Here is a 15,190-nt window from a genome sequence, read left to right as displayed (position 1 = left end):
TCAGAGTAGGGAAGGCCAAAGGGCAGCTTAAATAATCTCTCTACACACATACAGGGTGTGATGAGAGGAGAGGGCTCTTCTCTCCTCCTTTGATTTAGGGAAGATTTTTCTGTCAGTGAAAGCTGTTAAGTATGGGAATAAGTTTACTATGGCAAATGGTGGGATCTCTTTCTTCACAGATTTTTTAAAATTAGGTACATACAGCCAGGTGCTGGAGCAATTTTACATTTCCTACCTTTCTTGTCTGAATTCTCGGCAGGGAGTGAATAGATTCACTAGACCTTCAAACCAGAATTCTGCAGGAGGGACTAGTTTCTAAAATATAAAAGAGGACAAAATAGTAATAATTACGTATCGAACCTTTTCTACTTGTGGTTCTCTAATTCTTTAAAAGGGAAACTCTGACTATGATATCTTCTGCCTGTACTGAGCCTTTATAACATTTAATGGGTTTTGACTCAATGAGGGTTTTTTTGTTTGTTTTGTTTTTTTAATGCTTAACATAAAACCAAAAACCAAACCCATTGCTGTAGAGCTGTTTCCAACTTAGTAGCGACCCTATAGACATAAAAAAAAATAACAATAGTAGATTATAGTAGTTTAAGAGCACATGCTGAGGAGCCAGACGCAATTTGAATCCTGGGTCTGTCACTGTCTAGCAGTGTGCCTCAGTTTTGTCATCTGTAAATAGGGATGTCTTATCACCTACCTTACAAGGTTGTTGTCTTTATGTGTAAAGACCTAAAACAGTGCTTGGCACATGGTAACTGCTCAAAATATGATAGTAATATTATTTTTACTAAAACATATGATGTTCAGTCATTGTTCAGACCATGTATTTCTCAAAAGTGTGCGTACCCTACCGGAAGGATATGTTGATCCTTGAGAGAAGCATTAACTCTTTCAAACCACTGGAGTAATAGATAACCTATGACTTAGCTAAAAGAGTTACTTGCTATGTTATTTTCATGAAGTCCTGGACTGCAGTAGTTATTTTCGTAGTTAAGAGCTCACACTCAGGAGCCAGACTCAATTTAAATGACTAAACCACCTGTGTGCCTCAGTTTTCTCATCTATAAATAGGGATATTGTATATTGTACATGTGATCTTAGGAGACCTCTACCACGCATTTTTAAAAAATGGTCTCCTTTTCATGGATAAAAGTACTCAGAAATCATTCTCTAGAAGAAATTCAAATACTTCTGTACATTTGGGCGTAAAATTACTTTTGTCACCAGGATTTGTCAAACGGATGTTAACATGAAGGTAGGTATTATATTTGATTTATGATGTGTTAAATAGGCTTCTGAAAAAAGTATTTGTAAAACACTTTTTTTTTTTTACCCCTAGGAGTAATTCGGGTTTCACACCAGCAGACACAGTGGCTATCATTTTCTGTTCTACACACAAATCTCTCACATTGGGTAAGTGATTTGCAGACTTGAAAACCAACATTTTAATTCACAGAATTGAAAACCAACTCATATAGTTATATCTCATGATTTTAAAATTCAAGGAACTCTTCAAATTAAATGAAATGGGGGTATTGTCCACTCTGTATGATAAAGAACAATAGCAAAGTGAAGATGAGTCATTGTTTTGAAATCAGTTTCTGAGAGCCTAAATTCAACAGTGTTAGATTTAGCTTAATTTGTAATCATGTTTTTGATTCCTATAAAAGATTTTCAATGTAGAATGTTAACATTAACAGCCAAGAGAGGGAAAAAAAAATTTTAAACTGCTTCTGAAATAGGAACTGGCAAAAACTTTGCTTTGGAAGGCTGTAAAGTTGCCCCTGGAAAATGTAACTTTGTTTCTGGGAGCTTGGAGCAAGGTGAAGATAATGTGATTACTCTGATTAAGTATTGACACTGGTTTGAAGTTCATTTTGGAATGTCATGTTATCTCTATAAAAAGAGCACCATATAAGCAGCGTTAACTCAATCTGAAATTGAAAGTGAAATAAGTATTTATTTAATGGACAAAAATAGATCAAAGAGGAAAGTGCCATTTTCTACTTAGCTTTATCCAGTTTAGTGGCATTATACCAATAACCTGTCCAGACATTCAGAATCTATGCTTTTAGCCATTAAAAGTCATTAAGTCACCAGAAGTTTTATTGAAATATACATCATTCATAAAGTCCTTGGGGATGGTAGGCATGTTGTGGTAAACACTCACGTGAAATCAGTGAAAACTCATTTTGGCACGTGATTCACTAACTTAAGCAAATGAAGAATTACGACATTGCTCTGGGTCTGCTCATGTTAAAAAAATCACTCCATAATCTAGAAAGTGAAGATATTTCAAAATGTTTTTACTAATCCCAAACACATTTGTCTGGTAGAGCCTATATCCATTTTACCAGGTTTAGAAAATGATTTAGAATAAACTCTTTTAGGAGCGGTTGTTATCTAGGTCTTTAGCAGAATAAATTATATATATGGTCTACACACTGCCGTATATTTGTTTGGCTTTCTTCTTCATAATTGTCATTAAAGCAAAGTTGAAAGAGCTTTGGAAGCCATATTCTAATCCTGATTTTTGTGACCTTGGATAAATCCCTTCACTTCTCTGAACCTTAGCTTCCTCCTCTGTAAAATGGGGCAGAATAACACATTTTGAAAAGTACCTGAACAGCCTCTGGTACATAATGGATAGCTGATACATGACAAGATGGGTGTAATAGCTGCACTGTATGAACTGCTGTGGATTAAATGGGAAAGCCCATGTAAAGAGCTTGGTGTAGTTCCTGGAACATAGTGGGCACTCTAGAAGCAATTTTATTAGTTGTTATTAGTTATTATTAACTCTATTATAATTTGTATTACTGCTTCCCGTGTTCAGTTTTTCTCAGCCTGTCTTGTAGATTTTCATGTAATAAGTATGGTTTAGTTGCTAACCTCACAAAAATTATCTTGCTCTTGTTAGGCATGTGTGTTATTGTGATGTGGCATCTGGTTTCTAGGGCTCCTAAAAGGTAAGGGACTGTTATAAAAGTAGGTAGTCAAGAGGCAGGTGCTGCCAGATGCCTCCAAGTCCAGAGTGCAGGATTAAATGAGCCTTTGTCCTTAGAGCAGATGCAGAGCCATGGCTGCACCAGGTACATTTCTGCATTTCTGCAGTGGGCTGCCCCTAAGGATTTGCTTTTGTCAGGAAAACTAAAATGGATTTCCTTTTTCCTCCATGATGTTCTTCCATGCCAGAGCTGGCTATGTTGAATGAGAACTCTAAACATTGCAGTGTGGTGGTATCTTTTCTATAAGCAAAATATCTACCAATCTAATCTTTTGTCTTTTCATTTTTCTTATCTCAAAGCCACACTCTTCTGTTCTTGATGCTTTCTGAAAGCTCATTTCCAGACAAGCAGATGGGCGCTCTGAACACCAGTCAGAAGTAGTTGTTTTTCTGGAAAGGGCTGGGTAAACTTGGAATTTCCTTTGCTTTTGCAGTGTTCTCCTGTGAAATAGGTGGTTAGATCCTCCAATAAGATACTAGTGTGGTATTCAAGTAACCATGTAGTGTGAATCCTCAGTTACTTCCATAATGTGACAGCTCTCTTGAGACTGCAAGACCCGAGTACTCATCCTGGCCTTCTACGAATGCCTCCCCAGACCCCTGTTTCATTATCTCTAAAATTAGGGAATTTTACTAAATAATTTCTAAGGTGACTTCCAACTCAAATATTCAATCATTCCTTGATGACTCTTGGCTTCCCTTCAGCGTGTCCTAGGTAACATTTATGAAAGTGGACTCTCTCTTCTGCTTATCTCGGAGAGGTAGAATGGATCACTCTTGTCCTGGGAGTGCCCTTGTTTCCATATATAGTGGGGTATGTTTGGTTCCTATTGCTAGAATGGGCCTTGTTAAGCCCTATAATTTACTGTATCAGCTCTCACAAGAGCCAATGCATGTTTCCCTCTACTGGTGACCAGCCATAACTGGTACAGAGGATATACCATGACAGTGACCTGAGCTACAGGCAGATAATTATCTCGTTGGAAAATCTTATAGGCATGGAAATGAAAGAACATCACACAGAGTATGGAGAACTCATATTCCAGAAAGCAGGCGGTGGGAAAATCTGAGGTAATACTCAGGATATTTTCTCTCACTTCTCACATAAAAGTGAAATATAACAGATTAGAGTATCTATTTGGCACTTAAAAATATATCTTTCCCTTATACAATCACCATCGCATATTTCTTCTAGTGATTTTCCATATATATCTTTAATATCTCAAATAGAATAAATATATTAAGTGTGTCTTATAAAATACCATTTATTACTATCTCTATTATTTGTATTTAAGAACAGATAATTGCAGGCAAGTGTTCCCATGTAACTGATAAACCAAAAAGATAAAGACTTGTTTGAGAAGCTTCCTGAATATTCTCTTGTACATACACCTTCAATTATTTTATTGTTCTTGCTTTTGCCCTATCTCAATCTCTTCCATGTACTTGCATCCACACACATGCTGAATTTGATTCATTGCTTTTATTAGTGCATTTGCCATTGATTGATTAGTTCTTCGTATTAGTACTTTTTCTATTGATTGATTGCAGATGAAGTGACTATTTGACCTTTAATTATGAGGCTTCCTATTGAAAATGACATTGAGCTATGGCTTCACATAATCCATCTGGAAAGCCTGACATGATGCCATTCCCTGGAGTTCGTTCAGGAAGAAAGAGGAGGCCTGGAGGAAGTGCAGCGCTATCACTGTGCTCCATCTAAAACAATACTACAGGGCTTGTTTGCTGCTCCCCTATAGTTTCATCTTAGGCTGGAGGTGATTTTATATTTTGTCAAGGCACCATCACTTGCTGTGGGTTGCCGTAAGAACCATGAACACTCCCCAGTTTTTCTCTAGTTTGATGCTGATATTTGTATAATAATGAGATATTTTACAGAGTAGAGACTAAAGAACAGTTTATACCCTGCTTCACAATGGCTCAGTGCACATTCAAGTAAATCTCATCAAGAAAGAAATTCGATCCAAGATATCCTGGTGGAATTGGCATTTTATTTTTCTTTTATATATCTTTTTCTCTTGAGTATTCAAATCACTACACCTAGAAACAGAACGTTTAAAGATATTTGAGATCCTTAAGTATTTGTTTGCATTAGTTTTTAATGTTTTTGAATGTAAAATGAAAACACATAGTCTCTGAGCATGTCAGCTGGCTATTGGCAGTCAGTTGTGAGATTCCCAATTATTTCCAAAAATATCTCTGAATTGAACTAATGCTATTTTAATATTTTGTAGAGTGTTATGATCAATTCTTATTAAAAGTCCTCTATGTGTCTAACACACACCAACAGGTTTGTTTTTTGGTGTGTCTCACGGTGTCCTGGTGGCACAGTGGTTAAGAGCTATGGCTGCTAACCAAAAGGTCGGCAGTTCAAATCCACTAGCCACTCCTTGGAAACCCTGTGGGGCAGTTCTACTCTGTCCTATAGGTTCACCATGAGTCAGAATCAACTCAATGGCACCAGGTTTTTGGTTTGGTATGTATCTAACAAGGAGCCCTGGAGATGCAGTGGTTAAAACCCTTTCATGACTGTCTCAGTTATCTAGTGCTGCTATAACAGAAATACCACAAGTGGATGGCTTCAACAGAGAGAAATTTATTCTCTCACAGACTAGTAGGCTACAAGTCCAAATTCAGGGAATCAGCTCCAGGGGAAGGTTTTCTCTCTCAGTCGGCTCTGGAGGAAGGTCTTTGTTATCAATCTTCCTCTGGACTAGGAGCTTCTCCTCGCAGGAGCCCTGGGTCCAAAGGATGTGCTCTGCTTCCGGAACTGCTCGCTTCTTTCTTTTATACCTCAAAAGAGATTGGCTTACAACACTGTCTGATCTTGTAGATCTCATCAATATACCTGCTGCTAGTCCATCTCATTAACATCATAGTGGTAGAATTTACAACACATAGGAAAATCACATCAGATGACAAAATGGTAGGTGATCATACAATACTGGAAATCATGACCTAGCCAAGTTGACACATATCTGGGGGGCACAGAGTTCAGTCCACAACAATGACCAAATTATTTTTCACTTTAAATTTTTTGTTGATATAATTTTTTTTTTCATTAATGGAATGCATGCAGATCATTGAATGTATCTGAATTCGTGTCCCTCTGGACTCTGGGGTTTGGGCGTAGGACTGGTGGAACACATATGTCACTCTGGAGTCTGGGGATAGGATTGGTGGGATGCATATGTCCTGCTGGCCTCTGAGTCACTTATTTGCCTCTGGATTGAGCTGCAGGTTGATGGCACACATATGCCCTCTACAGGATCCCCCAGGATGCACCACCTCATACAATACCTTGTGAAAACAGTAATTTGCAGTACACTTCCTTTTCAAACAGTTATACAGGCCCTCCTCTTGCAGCATGCATGCATTAGAAGTAGGAAAGTAAATTTCCAAGAAACCTGAGAGGTGGAAAATGTAGGTGGGTGACCATATATCTCATTACTCATGAAAGGGTTAAAGTGTTCAGCTGCCAACAGAAAGGTCAACAGTTTGAACCCACTAGCCACTCCACAAGAGAAAGATGTGACAGTCTGCTTCTGTAAAGGTTTACAGCCTTGGAAGCCCTATGGGGCAGTTCTACTCTGTCCTGTAGGGTCACTATGAGTCAGAATTGACTCAACAGCAATGGCTTTGGTGTTTCTTTTTTTCTTTTTTTTTGGTATATATCTAACCATTTATAAACAATTGTGTACAAAGGCAAATCAAGGTAGCTATTCCTAGTGTTTGTTGTTTATTCTTCATTATGGGTTTGTGGTTGCAGTTACACAGCTGAACTATGATAAAAACTATGCATTAAGCAAAAAGAAAAGACAGCTTTTGGGTAGACATAGGATTCTAGAAAAAGTAGAAAGAGTACATCTCTGGTTCTAGTCTGGATTCAAGTTGCAGTTCTCTCACCAAAAGCTACAACAAATCACTTAACTGCTGTAGGCCTCTTCTGTAAATTGAGAAGGTGGTCAAGGTGATATTTGAGATTCCTTACAGTTTTAAGTTTCCACAAGTCTGTATCAGTGATGGATATTTCTTTTCTATAAGACAACAATAGTTTCCCTGTTATGTGTGCGAGGAAAAGAGTTGTTGGAAGGACTAGTTATGTAAATAATAGAATATTATAGAAAAGAAAATATGGCTATTGCTTTTTCCTAATGAGGTTTAAAAAAACTACTCTCCAAAGAATGTCATAGGAGAAACAAAATTTTGAAAAGAGCTTGTTTTCAATTTTAATTGGAAGCTTTTCAAGAATATTAATGGATTACCTACAACTTAGGCTGAAAAGGTCACTTAATAGCATTTGGGTCATTTTCTCAAGAGGAAGTAGAATTGAAATAAGAAAGTTTTTATTTCTGTTATTCTTTTCTCTGAAAGCTTATCCGTGATTCTGTTTGGCACATGGAGAATATTAATAAAATTATCCTACAATTGAGCGGCACTTTTGAAAAGCACTTTAAGTCATATTACTGGCACAGCCATGGATATTAGCCAGTCAGTAATTATATGTTATTTTACATACAAAAAAAAAGAAAATTTCTTTTCTAGAAAAATGTTTAAAAGCATATCCCAGATCATATACCTAGCAGAGACTAGATTCCAGATCTTCTAACTTCTAGAACTGCACTGGATAATAGCATATGAAAGTATTTTGAAAACCAAAAAGTGCTAAGCTGATTCTAAATACAGTAAATGTGTGATCTCAGCATGGGTTTGAGTTCTTTTATTAATTATTTCAAAAGAAAAGTTCTTACTACGTAGCTTGTTATAAGGCACTCCATTTTAGAATACTTGATATCTGTAGTTGTTCCCAGAAACATATACTCCCATGTGGTCCAGTCATGAACTGGCACTCATTCCTTATATTTTCTTTATTAGTGAAAAGTTATATTCTATTTAAAGTGGGTCTTGCTGAGCCATTCTTACCTCTCATTAGGCAACACCGTCAGCACTCCATTTCAGAAAACTAAGAGCTTTGGTGCTGTTTGACAATAAACTGCTCAAGTGGAACTAGAAATCCAGATTAAAGTTGGAAAATAGAAGTCTATCTTTGGAAAACAGCCATAAATATATTTCTGTCCTGCAGGTTGCTCTGGAGCTGCAGCTCTGTAAGGAAAGACAGTTTAGGGGCCTCTGTCACTGACAGATTCTTAAAGATGCCACTGAAATTATAGACCCACCATGCTGAAGAAGAGGGAGGACATGTCTGTCGTTTTGTACTATTTTCTGATCCACATAAAGAGAGAAATTAAGTTCTCAAATCAAGTGAAACACTTATGTTCCTCGGAGGTTTGTTGTACTACTTCGTTTTTAATTTTTGATTCTGAATATGATGTCTGAAAATTACTGCTAACATGTCTAGATTTTGTCATAAAAATTTCAAAAGTCTCATAATCGAACCTCTTTGGGGGGTCCCCAGTCTGACCCTCCAATACCATTTAAGTGGTCCTTCATCTTAGTGATATGTTAGGAGATGTTCATCTGGAAGACCAAGGCCCTGATACTCCCACATTCTCTTCTTCCTCCATGTTTTCTGTACCAGGGACTTTGAAACATTTTTAACCACAACCTACAGTTAGAAACATAGTTTGCAGTGTGATCCAGTACACATTTACTTGGGTATAAAAGTTTGACAAACCACATTCACCCTTACTTTATGCAATATATTCTATTCAAGTGCTAGATAAAACCCACTAACTTGATTTTGCAGCTTACTAATGGGTCATAAATCAAAATTTGAAGAATATTGCTTTATACCTTGCTTAGTTAGCAGGAGGCTTTGTCCCCTTCCTCAAATAGTTAATATGTAGACTTTGGCTATGGCTGTCCCCTTTTCACTGAACTTTAACCCGTATTCCTGATACCACATAGGATCCAGAGTGAAATGAAGAGTTAGAATAATTCTTGATTTGCAGAAATGTTAAGACCACCTTATTGAATTAGTTTCTTCTTAAATAACAGAATTTCTATACCTTTTGATGATTTATTTTTCAAATTCTTTTCTCCACTCAACGTGTTTTCTATAGCAATAATAACAGCTAGCATTTATTGGGTACTTAAAAAAAAAATTTTTTTTTTTTTAATCGGCAGACACTGTATTAAGTGCTTGTTACATGAAGTGATTCACTTTAAAATACTTTTGTATCAGCAGTGTGGGATCATGTACGTACTAGTTAGTTTAGACTTCAGCTCCAGGAACAGTGGCTGTTGTAATGGAAAATTCTCTGTGGAGCATTTGGCTACTATTTTGTCAGCAAGGAGATATTCCAGAGGCAGCTACAACAAACGTGTTTGTTTTCAATATCTCTGCCAACCCGAGATTTTGCTAGTTAGCAGAGTGAATTCAGAAATAGGTTTTTATTGGTGAAATGAGTGACTTATTAATTTGCATGATGAATGTTCAGAAATGGTTTTCCATTGGTAGGTGGATGGCCTAAAATACTTTAGAGACACTCTTCATTTGCTAAAAGAGTCCAGTAAGTCCCCTAGCCTGGTATTAAATCCTCAGGAGTATGCTGGAGGCTGAATCCCTGCCTGTTTTTGTGTTCAGCTATGGCTTGGAAGATCTGTGTTTGCCTGAGGCCAACTGTAAGGGTAATGAGTTCTGCTCTGAAATGCAGCCATGTGCTTTGAGAGACCCTTTCACACAGGCTGCTGGTCAGAGCACCTAGAAGGTCAGAGCTGGGACTTGGAGTTTACAGGGTAGGTTGTATAAACTATTTTTGTGCTTGACTGCTAATACATATTGAGTTAAAAATACCTGTATGTGTGTGTGGCAGCTTACTTTCATTAAATCCTGCTAGCAAGGTTGTAGGGGTATAGCTAGCCCTCAACTATTTTAAACTTCTTTGGCCACTACACATTGTCGGAAAGAATCTGGGGCTTACGCACAGCCAGAGTGACATAGGTCACTTCCCAACACTCCTTTATTTGCACCAGCTCACATTACTCCCACAATCACCCAGGATAGGGAACGTGAGGTTTCAGAGTGATAACTTTGCCCAAGTCATACACACCCGCATGGCAGAGCCAGAACGCGAGCCCAGGTCTGACTGTCCCTGGCTCTTGGCCATTGTGCTAAGCTACAGTGAGAGCCCCGGAGAAAGGGCCTCATGTGTAAGTGAGGAGACCTGGACCTAGTACCAGTCCTACCATCCACTAGCTGCAAAAAGTTTATATTAGATGATCTCTGGGCCTTCCAGTTCTAACACCCAGTGACTCTCTAATTTTGAAAAGTTTGCTTATGTATTTAGCTTCAGAGTCGTGAGCCCTTCAGAGGGACACCATTAGATCAGTATTTTCTCAAAGTGGCCCTCTGATCACCTGACTCAAAATTACAGGGGCTTGCATGCTTAGAAATGCAGATTCCAGAGCCTTACTCTAGGCCTGTTATTGTTGTTAGTTACTGTTGAGTCGGCTCTGACTCATGCCAACCTTGGCAGCCTTGTGTATAACAAAATGAAACATTGCCTGGACCTGTTCAACTCAACAGTAACAGGTTACGGGTGCCATCTTCAGGGAACACTGGCGGTACAATGGTCAAAGCACTTGGCTGCTAACCGAAGGGTCAGCAGTTAGAACCTGCCAGCCACTCCACAGGAGAAAGATGTGGCAGTCTTCTTCTGTAATGATTCCCAAACCAAACCCACTGCTGTTGAGTTGATTCCGACTCATAATGACCCTATAGAGTTTCCAAGGAGTGCCTGGTGGATTTGAACTGCCGACCTCTTAGTTAGCAGCCGTAGCACTTAACCACTATGCCACCAGGGCCGTAATGATTACAACCTTGGAAACCCTATGAGGCAGTTCTAGTCTGTCTTATAGGGTCACTATGAGATGGGATCCACCTACCTGCAACAGGTTTTTTTTTGATGCTATCTCCATGATCTTTGGTATGTTTGAGTCCATTGTTGTAGTTATATCCTAGGCCTACTGAAGCAGAGTTTTTAAGACCCAAGGATATGATTTTTGTAACACGCTCCAAAGGAGAGTCTTAGGCACACTGAAGTTTGAGAACCACAACGTCACATCCATGTGGAACCACCTCTCAGGTTCTGGCTTTTGCACCAGGAACTTGGGGAAGCTTTTTACTAGCAGAGCATTCAGTCAGTTTTGTGTAAGTGCTTTTTGCTAATAGTGGGAAGCAGTTTGGGTCAACCCTGAGTTGGGGTGTGTGTGTGTGTGTGTGTGTGTGTCTTTTTTGATTGTTTATTTTTTATGTTGTTGTTTTGGCCTGGCCATGGCGTGACCCATTTTTAGATACTTTTTCATCTCATTATTAGCCAAAAGGAGATACTTAAGGCATCATGTTTATGATACACTACTAGGTACTATATAAAAATAAATAATAAAATTTTTAAATAGGCCTGGACCCTGCTCTCCAGGAATCACCCACTTCCTCATTCATGGTTTCAGTCTATTGTATTATGTTCCTATCTAGGAGGGACAAAAACCTGGGTCCAGTTTTTCTAATCTGTAGCTGGAGTTCCCATCTTTTTGCCTAACTTCAGATGTCATTTTGAGTTCCCTTTGTGCCAACCTGGTTAAACCACAGCCTTTGGATGTGGATGCATGCCGGTACTTTATAAGGTGCAACCTGAACAAAAGAAAACCATCGTTCCATGTCCATTGTAACCAGCACTCACTGCACAAGTATGGCATTCTTTAAGACCATGTCTCCCTGGAAAGTTGATGGTAGCATTTAAGCATGTTTAAAATAATTTCAGAATGTACTTGAAAATTAACCTAATAGAAATCCCTTTATAAAAGGAAATATATATGATTTTTCTAAAAATCTCTCAACTGTAATAGGTACTGTGGAAAGATAAAACAGAAACACAAGAGAATCAGTGCTTTCTAGAAGTCAGGGCTCTGAAAAGGAGAGCAAACCACATATGATCATAAACACTTATCAAGAGTACTTGTAAACAGGTGCAGGCCACTGTACACTTGGCAGTATCCATGGTGGGAAGTTTCAGTTCCTGGGCAGCCCTCACCAGTCACCAGTCTCAAAAATTTTAGAAGTGCTTTAGCCTTCGTCCTGAGTGACTTCGGTTGCAAACCCCTTCCCTGTTCAGTCCTGTGTACCATAGTCTAAATTCAAGCTCCATAATGCAATTTAATAATGCTACTGCCTTTAATAACCCTAACAGTTATCATTTTGGAGGCGCTGACTCATGTCAGGTACTATACTGGGTACTTGACTTACACTGTCTCACTTGAAACCTACAACAACCCTTTGAGATAGTTATTTTAACCTCATTTTGAGCAGAAGTGGAAACTGAGCAGTGTTAGGTATAAGATTACACAGCTGGTAGGTGGCACAGTCAAGATGGAAACCCAGGTCTCTGGTATCAGAGCCCAGTTCCTTTGCATCATACCACAGAGCCTCTCGGGAGTACCTAAGAGTGGTGTGGTAGCGTCTGCCGCTCGCTGAGTGACGGAGCAGGAGCCAGAAGGACCAAGTGTTTACATACTTTGGCTTCACTGGCCAGGCTCCACCTGCACTTGTCACCCCTACAGCTCAAAGGCAAGGAGACATCAAAAGCCCCGCATGTTGTACAGCGGCACCTCAAACCACGGGAAGAGCCTTCGTTCCGGTATGTCTCCTGCTGTCATCTCTTTGTGTTAGAAGCTTTAATTCCATAGTTTCCATATTTATTTCAAACCAATTTTTTTCTAAAAACCAGTATTTCTAACCACAGTTAGAAGTAGCGCTAAAGAGATTTATTGTATGTATCAATAACCTACTCACAGGCACTAAGTTACATACACTCCATACTTCTGAGAGGGAAATTCCACAAGAAGTGAGAGGAGCTCTGTTCTGGTGTCCCTTGTCCTTTCTAATGAGGCCTTTACCAGGTCCATTTCCTGATGCCTCCTGCTCATCTGTGCACTTGCTCTCAGTTGCAGAGAGGTTTTTTTTTTTTTTTTTTTTCCAGAAAGTTTGCCTCTAGCAGTACTAAAATGTGCATCACAGAACAACAGTTGTTTACTGTGTTTGAAGTGAAGCCTCTCACCCAGGAGATCTCATTCGCTTGAAGTTTATATCTCTCAATCTCAACTTGCAAACAAAGACCGATGAATAACAATTGTCGTTTCAGAGTTCCATCTCTCCAATTATTTATTTGGTCGTGTCTCTTCCGTAGAAGTTCACTTAATTGAGCCAGACACTACAAGCCAGGATGTGCGTGTATAATGACAGCCAGCTCCTTGCTTCTTTACAGCAAAGAATAAAGGATCCTGCAGCTGTAATACGAGGGTGGTACCCAGCCTCTCCCTGTCCCCATCTAGTGCCCCATTTAAACAACCCCAGCCAGAAATTAATATTAGCTGCCCACTCTTTAAAGCCAGGGGGTACTCAGTATGTTTTGACAAGTTACCGTGGGGGCAGCAGGACATGTAAGATTGGACTCAACTCAAAAGATTCCTGGGCCCAGGAAGCCAGCTGGTTTGGAATGTCGTCCGTCTGTACTGAAGCTGAGCATGCTAATGATACTCTAGAAGTGACAGTTCCCAGAGCTGCCTTCCCTGCAAGTTTTCTATATAAGGTGTCAATGAAAAGATGCTTTTAAAACACAGTCTACATGATTTGTTTATTCATTTAACTACCGTTTACTTGGTACCTACTGTGTGCCAGGCCCTCTTCTAGGCCCTGGGTGGTGCAGCAGTGAGCAAAATGGAAAAAAGTTCTTGCCCTCCTTTATCTTCCTTTCTCATGGGGCTGGAGCCCTGGTGGCACAGTGGTTAAGAAGTATGGCTGCTAACCAAAATGTCAGCAATTTGAATCCACGAGCTGCTCCTTGCAAACCCTATGGGGCAGTTCTACTCTGTCCTATACAGTCACTCTGAGTCTGAATCCACTCAACGGCAATGGGTTTGGGTTTTTTGTTTGGTTGGTTTTTTTTTTTTTTTTTTTCGGTTTCTTATGTAGTTAAACAAATACTTACATGTATAGCACATCAGATGTATAAGTATTATAGAAAAAAATAAAACTAGGAATGAGGATAAGGGCATGCCAGGGTGGAGGAAGGAAGGTTTCAGGCTTAAAGGGGACATTTGATCAAAGACCTGAAGGAAGGGGAGCAAGCCACTTGGATATTTGGAGGAAAGAGATTTCAGCCAGAGGGAACAGCAAGGGCAAAACACCTAAGTCAATAAGGTGGTTGGCATGTTGGATGACCAACAAGGAGGCCAGTATTGCTGGGAGCAGAATGAGTACGGGATAGACTTACAGGATATGAAATAATGGGAGTGGGGGCCAGTAATATTGTGTAAAGCCTTATTGGCCATTATAAGGGTTTAACTTTTACTTAGAATCAGAGGGGAAGCCATTGGGGGGTTTGAGTGGATGGGAGACACAATATAACTTCTGCTTTTTGAAAAGCTCCCTATGGCTGCTATGTTAAAAATAGACCTGGGGGGAACTGGGCAGTGAGAAAAAGAAGACCAGTAAAGAAGCTACTGCTTTAATTCAGGCAAGAGTTGATGGTGGTTTGGGCCAGGGTGGTAGCAGTGAAGTGGTGAGAAGCATGGATTCTGGATATATTTTGAAAGCAGAAGTAATAGGGTTTGCTGATGAATTGCATGTGTATATAAGAGATTGTTGGGGATCAAAGATGCTTCCAAGGTTTTCGACTCAAAGCACTGGAAGAATGAAGTTACCGTCTGCTGGATTGGGACAGACTGCCGAGGAGCAGATTTTAGTGGGGTAAGGGTCAAGAGTGGAGCAGATCAAGCGTTCAGTTTTAAATGTGTTAAGTTTGAGATGTCTTTCAGCATCTAGTGGGAAGTTGACTATACCAAAACCAAACCCACTGCCATCAAGTTGATCCCAACTCATAGCGACCCCACAGGACAGAGTAGAACTGCCCCATAGGATTTCTAAGGCTGTAAATCTTTACAGAAGCAGACTGCCACATCTTTCTCCCATGGAGCAGCTGGTGGGTTCAAACCACTGACCTTTCAGTTAGCAGCCGGGAGCTTTAACCACTGGGCCCCTGGGGCTATAGGAATCTGGAATTCTGGTCCAGTCTAGAGTTTTCCGTGTACAGATGCTATTTAACGCTACAGACTGGATGAGATCACTAAGGGAGTGAATAAACAGAGGAAAAAGGAGCGAGGGCTGAGCCCTGAGGCACTCCAGAGTGCCTT

General features: G+C 39.6%; 1 protein-coding gene across 1 annotated transcript in view; it reads left to right on the top strand.

The window, feature by feature from the left end:
- Positions 1-15,190, top strand: part of SLC10A7 (solute carrier family 10 member 7) — a 300,023-nt gene that overhangs the window by 266,645 nt on the left and 18,188 nt on the right. Inside the window, exon 10 of the mRNA XM_003417546.4 lies at positions 1,352-1,425. Within this exon, the coding sequence (XP_003417594.2) occupies positions 1,352-1,425 (74 nt within the window). The remainder of the gene's footprint in view (positions 1-1,351; positions 1,426-15,190) is intronic.

The sequence above is a fragment of the Loxodonta africana genome, chromosome 13 (genome assembly GCF_030014295.1).
Source record: "Loxodonta africana isolate mLoxAfr1 chromosome 13, mLoxAfr1.hap2, whole genome shotgun sequence".
Taxonomy (NCBI): Eukaryota; Metazoa; Chordata; class Mammalia; order Proboscidea; family Elephantidae; genus Loxodonta; species Loxodonta africana.
Note: the sequence above shows the minus strand (reverse complement) of the source record. Positions and strands in the feature narration are given on the sequence as shown.